At 41.3% G+C, this 17,357-nt stretch overlaps 1 protein-coding gene across 41 annotated transcripts in view; it reads left to right on the forward strand.

The window, feature by feature from the left end:
• The window catches only part of SORBS1 (sorbin and SH3 domain containing 1), a 306,573-nt gene that overhangs the window by 158,383 nt on the left and 130,833 nt on the right, over positions 1–17,357 (forward strand). For 23 of the 41 annotated variants that reach the window (XM_043988522.1, XM_043988526.1, XM_043988527.1 and 20 more), the window contains 4 exons: positions 1,748–1,800; positions 4,172–4,240; positions 9,277–9,372; positions 11,679–11,807. In XM_043988522.1, coding sequence (XP_043844457.1) covers positions 1,791–1,800; positions 4,172–4,240; positions 9,277–9,372; positions 11,679–11,807 — 304 coding nt within the window. In that variant the 5' untranslated portion in view covers positions 1,748–1,790. The remainder of the gene's footprint in view (positions 1–1,747; positions 1,801–4,171; positions 4,241–9,276; positions 9,373–11,678; positions 11,808–17,357) is intronic. The other 18 variants (XM_043988536.1, XM_043988528.1, XM_043988532.1 and 15 more) reach the window with 1 other exon arrangement.

Below are 17,357 nucleotides of genomic sequence, written 5' to 3' on the forward strand. Positions count from 1 at the left end.
TATTATAAAATGCAAAGTGGATGATTTTGATTACATTAAATTAAATTAAATTAAAAAATTTTTGTACAAATAGAAGCAATGCATCCAAAATTAGAAGGGAGGCAGAAAGCTGGGAAACAATTTTTGAGGCCAGTACTTCTGATAAAGGCCTCATCTCTAAAATATATAGGGAACTAAATCAAATTTATAAGAACCCAAGTCATTCCCCAATTGAGAAATGGTCAAAGGATATGAACAGGCAGTTTTCTGATGAAGAAACCAAAGCTATCTATTCCCATATGAAAAAATGCTCTAAATCTCTAATGATTAGAGAGATGCAAATAAAAACAACTCTGAGGTACCACCTGACACCTATCAGATTGGCTAAAATGACAAAAAGGGAAAATAATAAATGTTGGAGAAGCTGTGGGAAAATTGGAACACTAATCCATTGTTGGTGGAGCTGTGAACTGATCCAACCATTCTGGAGAGCAATTTGGAATTATGCCCAAAGGGCGATAAAGCTGTGCATACCCTTTGACCCAGCAATACCACTTTTGGGTCTTTTTCCCAAAGAGATCATGGAAGGGGGAAAGGGACCCACATGTACAAAGGTATTTATAGCTGCTCTTTACGTGGTGGCAAAGAATTGGAAGTTGAGGGGGTGCCCATCAATTGGGGAATGGCTGGACAAGTTGTGGTATATGAATACAATGGAATACTATTGTGCTATAAGAAACGATGAGCAGGAGGAGTTCAGAGAAATCTGGAGGGTCTTGCGTGGGCTGATGATGAGTGAGATGAGCAGAACTAGAAGAACATTGTACACAGTAACATCAACATTGAGTGTTGCTCTACTGTGATGGACTATATTCTTCTCACCAATGCAATGGCACAGAAGAGTTCCAGGGAACTTGTGATGGAAGAGGATCTCCAAATCCAAGAAAAAAAAATGAACTGCGGAGTATAGATGCTAAATGAACCATACTATTTCTTTTGTTTTTGATGCTGTTGTTTTTTTTCTATTTTGAGGTTTTCCATCATTGCTCTGATTTTTTTTCTCTTATAACATGACTAATGCAGAAATAGGATTAATGTTATTATGTGTGTATATATACATATATATATATATAATCCTATTTCTGCATTAGTCATGTTATAAGAGAAAAAAAATCAGAGCAATGATGGAAAACCTCAAAATAGAAAAAAAACAACAGCATCAAAAACAAAAGAAATAGTATGGTTCATTTAGCATCTATACTCCGCAGTTCATTTTATATATATATATAAAACCTATATCAGATTACCTGCTATCTAGGGGAGGGGGGAGAGAGGGGAGGGAGGGAGAAAAATCTGAAATTGTAAAGCTTGTATAAACAAAGGTTGAGAACTATCTTTACATGTAACGGGAAAAAATAAAATACTTTATTAATTAAAAAATAAAATAAAATAAAATAATCTGTGAGGTCTCTTCTAAATTTTAAGATTCTATATTCTCCAGCTTCTTCCTGAAGTCTATTTGTGCTTAACCTGTAGTAAATCTTCCAAGTTTATATTGGTCTAATCGGCCACAGTCAAACACATTGTACAAGACCCCAACATAGTGATGTCATTTTGGTCCTCTTTAAGATTGAAAGACAACAACCAATTTACTTAAAAAATAATCTGTGAGGTCTCTTCTAAATTTTAAGATTCTATATTCTCTAGACTCTACCTGAAGTCTATTTTATTCATCAAAGTCAAACAAGTTGTTTGTTTCTTTTCACAGAGAGAAAACCAGTGCCTGGCTGAAAACCAGCCCCTCTGCCACCATGAGCTCTGGTAAGTCTGATTGGTACCTTCTGCTTCTTCTTGCAAAGTAGAGTGGCTACACAGTATTGCAAATAGAGCACTGGACTTGGAGTCAGAAAGGCTTGGATTTGAATGCTGCCTCCTTTTGCTCACTAATTGTGTATTCCTTGGGATAATTAGCCTTTCTCAGTCTCATTGTCCTCATCTATATTATAATAGCCATATAATACTTACCCCATAATTGTTTTGGAATTCTGGGGCAATAATGTGTATAAAACATTTTGCAAACCTTAAAGTGCTACGTAAATGTCAATTATTATCATTATACTCCTCTAAGGCCCATGAAACTGTTTCTTATTTCCAACCCAAGTAGATGGGCCCATAGTTGTTTTGGGTATATTGGTTAAAGGGATGCTTAAAAGGAAGTATATCTTCCCCTTCATCCCCAGTGATGGAATGTGCCTTGGATATACTCCCAGTTTGACATCTTCCTAAGATGCAAAGTGAAAGAGGAGAGTTGTACAAAATACCAATGGTTTCAAGGAGGGCTGCAGTTAGAAATGCTGGTATGTATAAAGGATGGTATGTGGTACATTTTTTGTTCAGGCTGTGAAGATGAATCTATTTGATTTGAAGACAATAGATTTAGTCATCTTGGCCTCAGACCATCAGCTTTATCACAAGGCTTAGGAGCTTTCCACGACAAGTGTGCCATAGGGAAGGTACAGGGGTAATGGACATAATGGTGGTGGGTATCTGAGAAATGGAAAATTGATTATAGAAGCAGTACCCCAGTCCTGGAGGGGCATCCAGAGATTACGCTTCGGCTAATTTGGCAGCAGTCATCACAGTGATTCCAAAGTGTACTTTCCTAGTTAGAAAAGGGGAGAAAGGATGGACTGGAGGTAGGGGGTGGGGTGGGGAGGAGAAGGCTAGGAGTCCCGCCATTGGAGAGCGGGGTAGGGATGCTGGATTTCTACTCTGACAATAATTCTCAAATTTTTTTCTTCTTACAATATCATATCCAACCCCTTCCCTAACCCCTCACCCCTTCCCAAAAAAAGGGGGGTCATCTTCATGGTCCTAAGAGCCTGTAGCATAGTGGAACTTCTGTGTCATTCAGTATTTATGTATGTCTATGTCTATAATTTAATTAATATAGGAAACTTCCTCTACCAAAAAAGCAGCTCCACATTTGCTCTATAATTTACAGTCTCAGAGACTTGTCTGGGTCACTGAGAAGTTAAGTAATTTTCCCACAGTCACTCACTCAGTCAGTATGTATCACAGGCAGGAGGACTTGAACTCAGGTTATTTTCTCTCCAAGACCCAGTTCTCTATCCTCTACTTCACTTTGCTACAGGAGGATCTGGGGATCCTAGTCCTTAAGTTGGAAGGGTCCAACCGCCTCATTTACAGATGGGGTAATGGGATGTAGGAAGGTAATAGATTTGTTTGATATTACACAGGTAAGTGTCCAAGGCGGGATTTGAACCTGGGTTCTTCTGACTCCAGTTGCATCAATCTACTGTGTACTTTGTACTAGGTAGTAGGGATAGAGAAACAAAATTTTTAAAAGAAAAACAACAGATCCTCCTCTCGAGTAGCTTCTATTCTACTAGAGAGTACACTAGATGTCTGGGAACAAAAGTTTGAGTGCTTGGTTCCTCTCCTTACTAGCCATGTGACTGACATCAGGTGGGTATCAGAGCCTCTCATCTGTAAAATTAGAATATTACTTACATACCTCCCTCCCCTGGGTTATTGTTTAAATTGGTTTTTTTATTCTTTTCTCAAATATACACAAAAAGGGAGTATTTCCATAAACAAAGAACAGAAAAACAATAGGATTGTATAGAAAACTACACAGCTTGCTTTTTAAAAATTACATAATAAACTCAGCATGTTACTTTCAAAGCGCTTCACGGTTATTGTGAGGAAAGGCATTTATAAACTGGGAAATGTTATGTAAATATGAACTATTATTATTTCTATATCTTGTTGAACAATCTCCCATCCCCACCCCAAAATGCTTGGTCTTAGGGTCTGATATCACCAAAGGATTGTTTGGTTTAATATTCCTCATAATATTTCAACAGATTTTTTAAAGGGTAGGAAGGAGGCTGCAGGTCTATATGGATGAGAGGCCAGCTTATTCCATTCACGTCCATGTATCTCCCTCTCCTCCTCCCCCTCAACACATACGTTTACCACTGGATTGTTATTGGGTTATTCACAGTTCCAGGATGCACAGTCAGTGCTCCATGGATAGTAATTCCAAGCTTGATAAACACAGTCTGGGGGGACATAGGAGTGGTTTGCAGATTGAACTGAATGTGCTATTAGTCATCTTCTCTGAACTCTCTTGTCTTCTCTTTTGTTCTTTTTTTTTTTTTTTCAGAGTGTGAAGTCGATATTTCCAAAACAGTGGTAAACGGGCTAAGCTCAACCAGTAATGGCCAAGAAAAAGGTAGGGCGAGTGATGAGAACCAAGACCTACCATTCTGGGCATGGCATAGGAAAATACTTATCAAAGGGGTATTTGTGATTTATGGTTAAGACTAGAAGAGACTTTTGAATTTTGAAAGGAATTTAGACAGATTCCTTTATTTTACATTTAAAGAAACTGAGGCACAGAACAGGAAAACGACTTGCCTCCAAGGTCATACCAGCAAGCTAGTGGCAAAGATGAGAATAAACTTAGGTATTCTGATTCTCAGTCTACTAAGTGGTCCCCCAAGAGCCTGGTTCATTATTTCCCTCGGTGGTCTTCTAAAATGTCTTTAAAGTTTCTTACTGTCTCACCTAAACCCTAAGTGAGAGAGCTGGAAGTGACCTTAGAGGTCATCTAGTCTACCCTGTTTATTTTACAAATGAGAAAACTGAGATGTAGAGAAATGTAGTGACTTCCTCTGGGTTACACAGCTTAGAAGTGACTGAACCTGGATTTGAATCCAGATTTCCAACTTCCAGGTGTAGGATTTTTTTGTATTCTGCCACTAATTGTTCTATCATAAATCACAGAATATTCCATTTGTCAAAGAAGCTAAAAGTAATATAGTCCAATCCCCTCCTCAGAGAATGCAACTTCTCTACACCATCCCAACAAATGATCTATAGGACCATTGGATTAAAGTTGGAAGGGACTTTGGAAGTCATCTTGTCCAACTCTCCCATTTTACAGCTGAGGAAGCTGAGGGGTCCAAGATCACATAAGTACTGTGTAGTCTTGAAGCTTCCAGTCCAATGTCTCCACAGTGATGAGGAGTTTCTCACCTCATGGTTTTGGCTAATGCTTTTAGCCTAGTGATTAAAATGAATTATGCCCACACAGGCTAGGAATCAAAAGACTGAGTTCCATCACTGGCTGAAAAAGACTTTGGATGGGTTATTTAATATTGTGTCTCTGAGTCATTTTCTTCAACTTTGAAGTTAAAATGTTAATATATATCCCTTTCTCAAAAAATATACCTAAGGGGCAGCTAGGTGGCACAGTGGATAAAGCACCGGCCCTGAATTCAAGAGGACCTGAGTTCAAATATGACCTCAGACACTTGACACTTACTAGCTGTGTGACCCTGGGCAAGTCACTTAACCCTCATTGCCTGGCCAAAAAAAAAAAAAAAGATACCTTAAGGAACTATGGTTAAATAAGGGAGATGTGGTTTGTTTTGTCATTTTTTTTAAAAAGGCACCAACCACAAATCTCTATTAAGAGGCATTTCCTTTACATTCACAATAGAAATATAAAATATGACAGTTGAAAGGAACATTAGAGCTCATGGAATTAAGCTAGCTCATCTTCCTTATTAACAAGTAAGGAGGGGCAGCTAGGTGGCGCAGTGGATAGAGCACCAGCCCTGGATTCAGGAGGACCTGAGTTCAAATCTGGTCTCAGACACCTAACACTTACTAGCTGTGTGACCCTGGGCAAGTCACTTAACCCTGAATGCCTCACCAAAAAAAAACAAACAAACAAAAAAAAAAAAAACAAACAAGTAAGGAAATTGAGGCTAGAGACTCTTTACTTAAGGGCACACAATGACTTAGTGACTTGATTAATGATGATTGGTATTTATAATTAATTGGTAGGAACCTGAGTCATTGAACAAAGTTAAATTACATTCAGTATAGTTTTATCATCAAACACATTACACTCCTTTTTGATTCTTTGAAAAAGTAAGTTAATCAATCACGTATGAGAATGCTGTTTAGCAGGATAATCACTGCATTCCTTACTTGTGTATCTTTGTGATAAAACCCCATAAACATTAACAACAGAGCATTCAAGTCTTCCCTGAGCCAGCACAGTGATAGTAAGAACTACATAGATGAATGTAGATTAGACCCCTTTTAAAAATAATCAAAACGCAGACATTCAAAAAGCAGTGCGGGGGACAGCTAGGTGGCTCAGTGCATAAAGCACTGGCCCTGGATTCAGGAGGACCTGAGTTCAAATCTGGCCTCAGACACTTGACACTTACTAGTTGTGTGAACCTGAGTAAGTCACTTAACCCTCATTGCCCTGAAAAAACAAAACAAAACAAACAAACAAAAAAGCAGTTCAGGAAAGTTTGATGTGGGTTGCTTTTGTTTGGGGTTGTTATGAATTGTCCTTGTGGGGCTAGGAGGTAGTTTGGCCTGAGGGGCAGGGATGGGGATGAGGTGTTTGGGGCTAAAGCTTGGCCCTGCTGTTGCTCTCATTTACACTGGGTGTTAGGAATGATATCCCTGGGGTTTTGAGCCAAGGTAGAGGAGGTCAGAGCTGGGAAGCTCACGGAGCGGATGTAGAAGGAGGAGCCAGGGAAGGGATGTCTCAAAGTAGAGGAAGAAGCCTACAGGGAGCAGCGATGACAATAGCTTTAAACTCTGTGTGTGTGTGTGTGTGTGTGTGTGTGTGTGAGAGAGAGAGAGAGAGAGAGAGAGAGACAGAGACAGAGAGAGACAGAGACAGAGAGACAGAGAGACAGAGAGAGAGAGACAGAGAGAGAGAGAGACAGAGAGAGAGAGAGAGAGAGAGAGAGAGAGAGAGAGAGAGAGAGAGAGAGAGAGAGAGAGATCAGAGATCTTGCCAGCTCACTTCCAGTATAGCCATGGGCAGGGTGGGGAGGGGAGAGAAAAGATAGTTCATCTTTTCCTCACTAGAGCTCACTTGGGAGCCCCGGGGACCCAGATGGGGCTAGGCAGGCATAGGGTAAGAAGAGGGGAACACTATTTCCCAGGTCAGAGCAATCTCTGGTTGGGAGGCTTGGGATAGAAAGGCACAGGTAAGATACTGATGCTCAAAGCTGTGTCACCTGCAGGGGCCAACTCTAATATCGGATATAAGCTGCTGGTGGGTTAACCATGAGCTTCCCCTCTCCTGTTCCTCACATCCAATTTAGCAGAATCATTATCATCTTATTAAATAATAATTATTAATTATGTCAATAGTTATGATTTAATAAATTATTGTTGATTATTAGTTAACAATCAGTCAACCCACATTTGTTAAGTACTTATTGTGTCCTAGGCACTATGCTAAGTTCTGAGGCTATAGAGGAAGACAAAAGACAGCCCCTACCCTCAATTCTGAGTCTGCCCTTCTCCAGCCCTTTCCCACTCATTCCCCTCTGCCTAATGGTGCTGTGTAGTGTGGTAAGAAAATTGAACCCCCCTGGTTGGATGATGGGTTGGAAACATAAACAGATCAGTTTCCAAATCTCTCTGTTGGCTGCAACAAGAGAAAGAGGCAGCAGGGATGCCCCCTTAACTGGGTTTAGCATTGAATGAAGGATTTAGGGGTGAGAGCGGCCTTTAATGAGGTAACAGTGGAGAGTTGGGGATGGACTCAAGAAATACTATAAATCCATAGCTTCTTGCATATGAGGTTTTTAACAGACTTGATAGACAAATGTACCTGCCCCCCTCAATTTGTGTCCCAGTTGATCATGAGAGGCTTTCATGTGTTCTGCTATTGGCCCATTCTTGGGGTCCTTCTAGTCTGTATATGTTAGGAATCAAAGATTAGGTGCTTGAAAATCCTTGAATAGAAATGAAGAGATTTAAAGAAGTCATAGTCCTCTCCCCCAGAAGATGTAGGGTCTAAGTAAGTATTCTGATTTTCATTATGAGGCTCGGATGTAGAGTATCAGAGCAGAGAGAAGATCACAAGGGAAAACTTACATGGGCCAGCGGGGTTGGGAGTGGTGGTGGTTGAAGTAACAGTAGGGAGATGGACCCTGGACTCTCTCTTTCCCCTTCCAGTCTTCCCAGGCACACTTGTCCAAAGCATTTCCTTCTGGACCTCCCTCTCCAGTTCAAGTGTTTACTGAACACCTACTATGTACCAGGCACTCTGCTTGGCTTTGGACATATAGAGACCAAAAAATCACCCTTGCCTACCAAAAGCTTACTTTCCATGGGGGGTGAGCAATGAGGCACACCACGTAAACAGATCACCATACTATAGGTCCAAAAAAGACCCAAATTTTATTTCAGAGAGGAGAGACCGTAACAACGGGGGGCCATCAGGGAAACCCTCTTTCAGGAGCTGAACCTTAAATGGAGATAGGGGAAGGGGGAAAGTATTCTAGTCAAAGGCACGGAGTTGGGAAATGGAGACTTGTGGACGGGAAAAACAAGTGGGCCAGATGGGCTAGAGTAGAGGGCATATGATTGGGAAGTCATATCTAATCAGCCTGGAAAGATGGTGAAGGGCCTTAAAGGCCAAACAGACATTTATATTTGTTCCCCAAGACAAGAGGGAGCCATTGAAGCTTCCTGAGCAGGGGCAGGTAGGTGGCACAGTAGATAAAGCACTGGCCCTGGATTCAGCAGTACCTGAGTTCAAATCTGGCCTCAGACACTTGAGACTTACTAGCTGTGTGACCCTGGGCAAGTCACTTAACCCCCATTGCCCCACAAAAAAAAAAAAAAAGAAGCAGCTTCCTGAGCAGAGGAATGGCATGATCAGATGAATGCCATTATCAATTAGCAATATCAATCAGCCAGTGAGTGAGTTAGCAGTACCAATTTGATAGTTATATGGAGGCTGGATAGGAAAGGGGAAGGGCTATTTGGAGGAGACTCGGTAGCATAAGGAAGCAGTTACAAGCAGCCCAAACTGGGCTGGTTGTAGGGTGCATGGACATCACAGATGTGGAGGAGTCGCCAGGCCTTCTCCAGTAGGGCGCCATATTCTAGGGCACGAATGCATTCCCCTCTCATTGGCCAAGATTCTGTAGTCCATCACCTTCCTGCTGTCCGTTGCACTGGGAGCTTCCTGCATTTGGGTGAATATTGTATGGAAGATTCCCCAGATTTGGTGCAAGGGATCACCAGGGAAAAGGAGTTATTTTTACTTGTTGCATCTCCTGCTCTGAGGATTGTTCTGTGTGTGTGTGTGTGTGTGTGTGTGTGTGTGTGTGTGCAGCTTCCTCCTATTGTCATTGCTGATTTCCTCAAGTGCCTGAATGTTTCCCAAATGTTCTTTTGGGTGCACCATTTGCCCTTTTGTGTTTTCAGCTACTGACGACCCTTTACGTGCACGCTCTATTTCTGCTGTTAAAATAATTCCTGTGAAGAAAGTGACAAACTCTTCTGGCCTAGTCCTCCCTACAGGTATCTCTCCTCTCTCTGGGCATGATGGTTTGGTTTCTTCCCCAAACTCCCCTCCCCACCTTAACCCTCCTCTAGATCTTGTATGTTTTTCATTCTTAATCTGTTAAAAGACACTTTTAGGCTTAATCTTCACTTTCTTCTTTGCATGCTGAAGATGATCTCTTCTTTTTCTCCTTTTCTCTGTCATTCTGTCTCTTATTCCCTTCAATTTTGTTCTACATGTAAGGGTATTTGAGAGAGAGAGAGAGAGAGAGAGAGAGAGAGAGAGAGAGAGAGAGAGAGAGAGAGAGAGAGAGAGAGTGTGTGTGTGTGTGTGTGTGTGTGTGTGTGTGTGTGTATTTCCATGAGCCAGCAAAGTCCTGACAGTAACCAAGAGAATGAAAAATTCTTTACCCTTGGGAAGGTGGTTCAGTTTTGGGGCTGGGTCAGGGGTTCAAAATGAACCCTATGGTGGGTCTAATGCTTTGACACTTAGCACTACCCAGCATCTCTCCTTTCCCCATATTAGCATAGAACTCCAGTCTGGGTGCAAAAATGATGGGGGTCTCCTAGTATCTTCTGCATCGGGCTGAATCTGAAGGAGCTGCTCTGGCTCTCCACCCCCACCTCCCACCCCAGGCCTGCCTTAGTCACTGTCTAGACTTGTGTCTTGTAGGTACCAAGTAATAGCCATGTCCATCAAGACATTTCCCAAAGCACATTTGCCTTACTCTTATAGCTACTGTGATTTCCTGCTTCGAATGTCCAAATTGTGAGTGGCAGGAAATGTGCTGAAAGTAAAACATCCAGCATTCTCACATCTTACCTTTGTGCAGAAATGGGTATGTGGTCAGGCCATAAACATTTGCAAGGAAGTTTACATCATTCCAATGGGCAGAACAAATTGATTTCCTAATTGGTTAACCTATAAATTGATTGAATTTTCCTCTCTACACCCTGACTTTTTCTTTAAATGAGAAAGAACTATAATTGTTACACTTGCATTTGAATGGGGCATCTAGTGTGAAGATCTGTCCTTGGAAATCAGAAAATGCACTCTGCTGAGTCAAAAGCAGACTAGAGGGGAAGCTAGATGACACAGTGGATAGAGCACCGGCCCTGGATTCAGGAGGACCTGAGTTCAAATCCAGCCTCAGACACTTAACACTTACTAGCTGTGTGACCTTGAGCAAGTCACTTAACCCCAATTGCCTCACCAAAAAAAAATAAATAAAATAAAAGCAGACTAGAAACAGGTCTCACTTTTCTCTGACTGAGGAGTAGGAAGGAGAATGGAGTTGGATGGGTCAATGCCCCCTCACTCCAGCTCAGTGCAAATGAATCAGTCCCATCTCTGATCTTGGGTCAGAAAAGGGGATAGAAGCAAAACAGACAAGGAGGCTTCGAAGATAACTGAAATAGACCATAACTCAACCTCGTTGAACAGAATCAACCCAGCCTTCTAAATTCGTCTGCCTCAGGTCATGATCAATTCAGACCAAATTTACTGTGGCTTGGTTTTAAATCTTTACAAGTCAGAGGGTTCTTAACGGTGTTTGGGGACTGTTTAAGGCTGTATGAAAATAAACAGAGACAAGAGATCATGGCAGTTTGGTCTTGTGCTTAGACAAGTTTGGAAGGCTTGGGGTTTCTGGATATTTTCTTTATAAGTGACATCACTCCACTAATTCTCTTCATTTGGAAGAACTATTAACACCCTTTAGCATGATGCTTCTCCCCACGCCCCCCACCCACCCACCCCCCGACACACACAGGTGAGACTGCTTTTCTGTTTAGTCTTATGCAGGATCTTGGCTCTCTGGTCCTAAGAGGTGTTTCTTTTCCCAACCACCCCCCCCAAAAAAAAAATCAAAGGATGATGGGGTATCTCTTAGACTAGACAACTCATGCATGACCTCCTGTACCAAATTAAAAGGATGGTCATGAAGCATAAAGAATCTCATTCAGTCCTTTCTCAATCTCAATAGAGAAAACACAGACCTAAAATGAATTTCATCAAGAAAATAAACATGTTTACATTTTAAAAACTGATTTAGCTCTCCATACGGGTCCTACATTTATTTGGATTTCCCAGTTTGCTTTGCTATTCCCTACCCAACCCCCACCTTCAGCAAATCCACTGGGGATGCCTCCCAGAGAGAGATTTGGAGACAGAGGTTAATTTGCATCAGTAAAAGTGTCTGAAGGATTCACAGGGGTGTAAGTTTGTTCCACTGACTTTCAATCTGTTACCGTTTTCTTAGCCAACTCTATCCTGCTGCTGTTTTGCATTTTTCAGCATTCTCTTCTGGGTTCTTTCTTTCCAGACATGGACCCTACCAAAATTTGCACTGGAAAAGGAATGGTGACCCTCCGGGCGTCTTCCACACACAGGGAATCTCCGAGTGCCAGCCCTGTGAGCCCCCAGGAGATGGTGCCCTCGGAAAGTAAACCAGGTGCATTTTTCACTGCGCATAGAAGTAGTTCTTAAAGTGAAAGTGGATGGTGTAGGATGCCTTCTTGCTACTTTTCAGGGGGATCTGAAATACATTATCTAGTGACCTTTCAGTGCTCCCAGGAAGCACCTACACCTTCAGCTGCTTTTCACTGAGTTTGGCTGCTACTACCACACAGTAGTCTTAGATCAGTAGGTACCTGTGCGTTGGTGTGAATGCCAGCTGGCATTCTGGAGCAATGCCAGGTTTTTCTTTATTATTACTTGGAGGAGGCAGGGTGCATATCTGTTGAGGACCCCAGGTTTCTAATCCTACCCCAATTGCCAAAATGGGGGGGGGGGAGGGGAAGCTATTTAGGATGCAGATGAGGATAGAAGAATTGCTTTGCCAGGGCTTGGTCCTTAGGGTGGGGTAGCACACAGATCATCAGCAGCCCAACCCCTCAGGAAAACAACAGAGCAGAACACTGGGCCTGGGAGGGATGAAGAGTCTGGGGACCAGAGATCAGTTCTAGGGCCAGCTTTGGAGGGAGGAAGAAAGGAATTGGATGAGTCAGGAAACTTGAATCTTCCCTGGAAGATGGCCAGATCTGTAACTCAAGGGGGCCTCCCCTATTCTCCAGCCAAGAGTCCTTAGGGTCCAGATAGTTAGGCATCAGGAACAATATGGACTCTTATTCTGGAACAGGGCTTGGCTGGGCTGGGTGGGGCAGTGGGAACTACAAGGATAAAATCCCTCCAATCTAGTTTGTCTTTACCTTTTTTTATGTCATGGACCCCTTTGACAAGCTGATGAAGGCTTGAAATAAAATATGTAAGATTACAAGGGAAATTATGTTGAAATGTAGTTATCAAAATATTTTTTAAGTCCACAGACTGTGAGTTAGGAATCCTTGCTTTAATCCTTCAAGTGTTTTTCAAGGCTGTGGCTTCCAGACGATTCATCATCCTGATTGCCCTCCTCTGGCAGACATTGAGAGTCTCTTCTATTCTTTGCACCATAGAGTTTAAAGTTCCTTCGATATTTGGCAAGTTTCTTGCCAACCTCTCAGTCTTCATGGATGCACCTCTGTTCCTCTATTACCATACATCATAACCATCATCCTCCCCATTGAAATCACGAGGTTGAGAAGTTGAGTTCTTTCTTTTGAAGGTTTTTTTAAACAATATTGTGGGTTTTTCCAATTACATGTAACAGCAATTTTTAACACTTGTGTTTTTTAAATTTACGTTCCAAATTCTCTTCCTCCCTCCCTTTCCTCTCCCCTCTCTGAGACAGCAAGCAATCTGATATAGGTTATACATTTGTAATCATGCAAAACGTATCATTCCATAACATCACATCCAGGAACATCTTTTCGCTTTCTGCTGCCTACTTTTTCTTATTCAACAAGAAACACTACCTCTGTATAGCTCAGGGGTCTTCACTTTCCTACCCAGAAGGTCCCAGTCCCAAGAAATGCTTTCAGATTCCTTCTAGCGCCATCAATAGTGACTGATGGGGGGCAGCTAGGTGGCGCAGTGCATAGAGCACGGGCCCTGGAGTCAGGAGGACCTGAGTTCAAATCTGACCTCAGACACTTAACACTTACTAGCTGTGTGACCCTGGGCAAGTCACTTAACCCCAACTGCCTAACTAATAAAAAAAAAATAGTGACTGATGACTCTTGATAGGCTCTGTTACATCTTAGACACATACTTCAGACAGACAACAGACTTCCCAGTTTGCCATGTCATATCTACACATAGCCACCTCCTATCTCTCAGTAGGGAATTAGGGACCGGCAACAACAATGGAAGTCTCAGTCTGGTTAGAATGAAACAAGTATTTATTAAGCATCTACTATGTGACAGCTACTGTGCTAAGAACTGGGGACAAAAAGACAAAAAAGAAACATTCTCCTACTTCAAGTAGCTTATATTCTAGTGAGGAAGGCTGCCTGTAGGTTTATAATATATATAAAATTACATTAAATTTAATAAATAAGCATGAAATAACTTGGTAGGGGTAGCATGGAGCAAAAATACATTTTCAGTAAGGCAAATATGGGGGCCAGTGTTTAAGGAGAAACACCAAACCACTCAAATACAAGATGGGAAACAACAGATTAAGAACTATGAGTAATAGAACATGATGTGCCGAAGTGAACTAGCAAGGTAGTCCAGTCATTAAAATAGTAAGTAATGATACTAAGGAGCAAAAATAGGTGTGGAACATTGGGGAACAGTGAGGTTGTCCTCTTAATATACCTAGCACTGGTCCCACCCCTACTGCGTCTTGACTATCCCTGTCCATGCTTGAAATTGGGAAATGACCTATGACACAAGAGGGCTGCCTGTCTTCCTGATCTTAAATCCAGGCTCCTTGACCACTTATGGGGCTGCAGGAGTAGCTGTTGATCCATATTTGCACAGATGGACTCAAGGGATTGGTCCATGATAGGGTAAACTATTGTGGGTGATCAGTCTGGCAGTAATATCCAAGATGTCTGGGAAGACTGGGTGGCAGAAAATCATCCATCGAATTCTTTGTCTAACCTACCTTGAGTGATGCCTCCCGACTCTTAAAGCTCTCCCACATCTTTATTGACATTGAATTCGAACTTCCCACCTTGCTTTGCTCCCAGTAGCTATTTTTTCTTTTTTCTCTTTTTCTCTTTACTTTTCTGGCCTCCACCACCACTGTGACTCTGACTCTTTTGGTTTCTATTTTCTCTAATTCCTTGGTCCTAGCTCTTCCTTCACCAGGACTTCTCAGCATACTGCCATAAATGACCCAGTCTAAGTATTGATTTTATCTCTTGTAATAATTCAGATCCTTTAGAACCAGTCTGGTGTGTATAGTCAGATCACTGATTGGCTAAACAGATACTAAATTAGGTAGTATGGTACAGTGGAAAGAAGAATGGATTTGAAGTCAGAGGACTTGGGTTGCCTCTGTTAGTATCTGTCTGACCTTGGTCAAGACATGTAACTTTGGGGGGTTTCAGGTTGCTTGTCTCTAAAGTGAAGAGGATGCCCTATAAGGTCCACTCCAGTTCTAAATCCTGGGAGGATCCTGGGGTAAGGAAGGCAAGAATGTGTTGCAGATTATGACAGCAGCCCTAGTTAATTAACCACTCATCTTCAAGAAAAAGAAAATTGGTCAACAGTCAAAATGTCCCCATTTTTTTCAGAGAAGTTTAACCAAAGCAAAATCATGGCTCCAATGAGAAGACAGAATGAGCCTAGAATCAGCCTCAGTCAACAAATACTTGATCTTCTTGTTAAGCAAAGAGATGTGGCAGTCAAGAACAACATCAGCTTAGAGTATAAGCTCATCTGCAAAGAAGCAGAGGGGGGGATGGTAGAATACCATAAGTAGTATTGATTCATTGGGGAAAAAAAGCAGATGAGATTCAGCTAAGCCAGGACAACCTGAGAGCATTTGTAGATCAGACTGGAAGGATAGCAACAAACAGGTATGAAATTGGATGGACCCTATAGAGTTGTTATTGCTGGCTGTGATGCACCATTGAGGCAGCAGCAATGATCCTTCAGAAAATACAATTGAGAAGAGTATCCAGATCTGACCAAATTATAAATGTAGACAGAATCTGTCCTGAAGGTGGCGCAATCCTAAAGGCACTCAAAGTCTCACAGAGAGAAGGAATTCCAAAGGCGTGAAAAAGAACTTTGATGGTGTTTCTACCCTCCGAATAAAGGTGACCAAGATTAACTCCCCAACTACTGACTCATAGACCTCTTTTCCCTTCTCTAAAATGGCTCCTGCATGAATGGTAGGTAGCTTTGATTAAAAAAAAAAAAGATATGAAGGGAACAAGCGGGCACCTTCATGGATGATTTTCAACAGAAAATCACATCTTCATGGTTGTACAACTGGCAGAAGTATAGAGAATATTAGCTCCTGCTAGTACTGTTGTTTATTGATACTTGTCTGTTTTAAATAGATTTTTAAATTTTTCTTTTGTTTTTGCATTGCTTTTGCTTCCCCCTTTCATTTCCACTCCAAGAAAGCCATGGATTTTTTGTGTGTGGGGGGCAATGGGGGTTAAGTGACTTGCCCAGGGTCACACAGCTAGTAAGTGTCAAGTGTCTGATACTGGATTTGGTTGTTTTTATGTTTTGGTTTGGTTTTTTTGAGAGGCAATGAGGGTTAAGTGATTTGCCCAGGGTCACACAGCTAGTAAGTGTCAATTGTCTGAGGCCGGATTTGAACTCAGGTCCTCCTGAATCCAGGGCTAGTGCTTTATCCTCTAGCTGCTCACACATTATTTTTTTAAAAAAGAATTTTTAAATGAAGAAGAGGGAAAGTTCAACAAAACTGATGAACACATTGAAAAAAAAATTGACATTAATAGCAATGTTCCACGCCTCTACAAAGGTATTTTCTTATAGGTCTTCTTTGGGGTCATTTGTTCTTTATAATTTCAAAATATTCAGTTTCCATTTTTTTGTGATTATTCTTTCCATTTATAATTTTATAGTCATTATCTGTATTGTTTTCCTGGTTTGGTTTCCTTCTTTTTTCATCAGTTCATTTAAGTCTTTCCTTGATTCTCACGTACGTCCCTTCTTATAGCACAGGATTATGCCATGACATCCACTGCTACAATTTGTTTAATCATTCAAATGACTTTGAAAATAATTTTCCCCAGGAGAACAAAATGGAGCCCAACAGGCCCTCCTCACGCCTGCGCAAATTGAAATTACACCGTGTGCTGCCGTGACTGTGATCATAGAGGCGTTGTTATTGTTGTTCATTTGTTTGTATTGTGTCTGACTCTTCACGACCCCATTTGGGGTTTTCTTGGCAAAGATTCTGGGGTAGTTTGCCATTTCCTTCAACTCATTTTACAGATGAGGAAACTGAGGCAAAAAGGTTAAAGTGATTTTCCCAGAGTCACGCAGCTCATAAGTTTCTGAGACCAAATTTGAACCAAAATGAGTGTTTCTGACCTGAGGCCTAGGACTCAAATAAATAACTGTGTTCAAAGATCCACTAAGTATTGATGACAAGTGAGGTATAAAGCAGGGAAAGCTATACTTACCTCAGATGCTCACCACTATTTCAAAGATGTTCTAGATAGAATTCAGATAGGAAGATTCTCTTTCAGTGGTGTGCTTCTAATGGTTCTATTTGCTAACAATGTGCACAGAGTCTCATTAGTGAAATTCATAGCACTCTGAAAAAGACTGGACTAATGCTCTAAAGAAATCCAAAAAGGTGGAAAGTTTCCATCTATATACAAATATTTCTAGTAGCTCCTTTTATAAAGGCAAAGAACTAGATACTAAAAAAGTACCCATCGGTAGGGCAATGGCTAAACCACTGTCTATGAATAAAATGGAATGTTATAGGCCATAAAAAACAACTGAAGGGACAGCTTTAGAGAAATATGGGAAGAATTGTGTGAACTGATACAGAATGAAATCATCAGAAACAGGAAAACAATCTATAAACATTTATAAAGAAATTTTAAAAATTTTAAAGAAAGACTTGAGAGTTTTTGAGTGAAAGACTTGAGAATCCTGACAAATACAATAAGCC

The sequence above is a fragment of the Dromiciops gliroides genome, chromosome 2 (genome assembly GCF_019393635.1).
Source record: "Dromiciops gliroides isolate mDroGli1 chromosome 2, mDroGli1.pri, whole genome shotgun sequence".
NCBI classification, from domain to species: domain Eukaryota; kingdom Metazoa; phylum Chordata; class Mammalia; order Microbiotheria; family Microbiotheriidae; genus Dromiciops; species Dromiciops gliroides.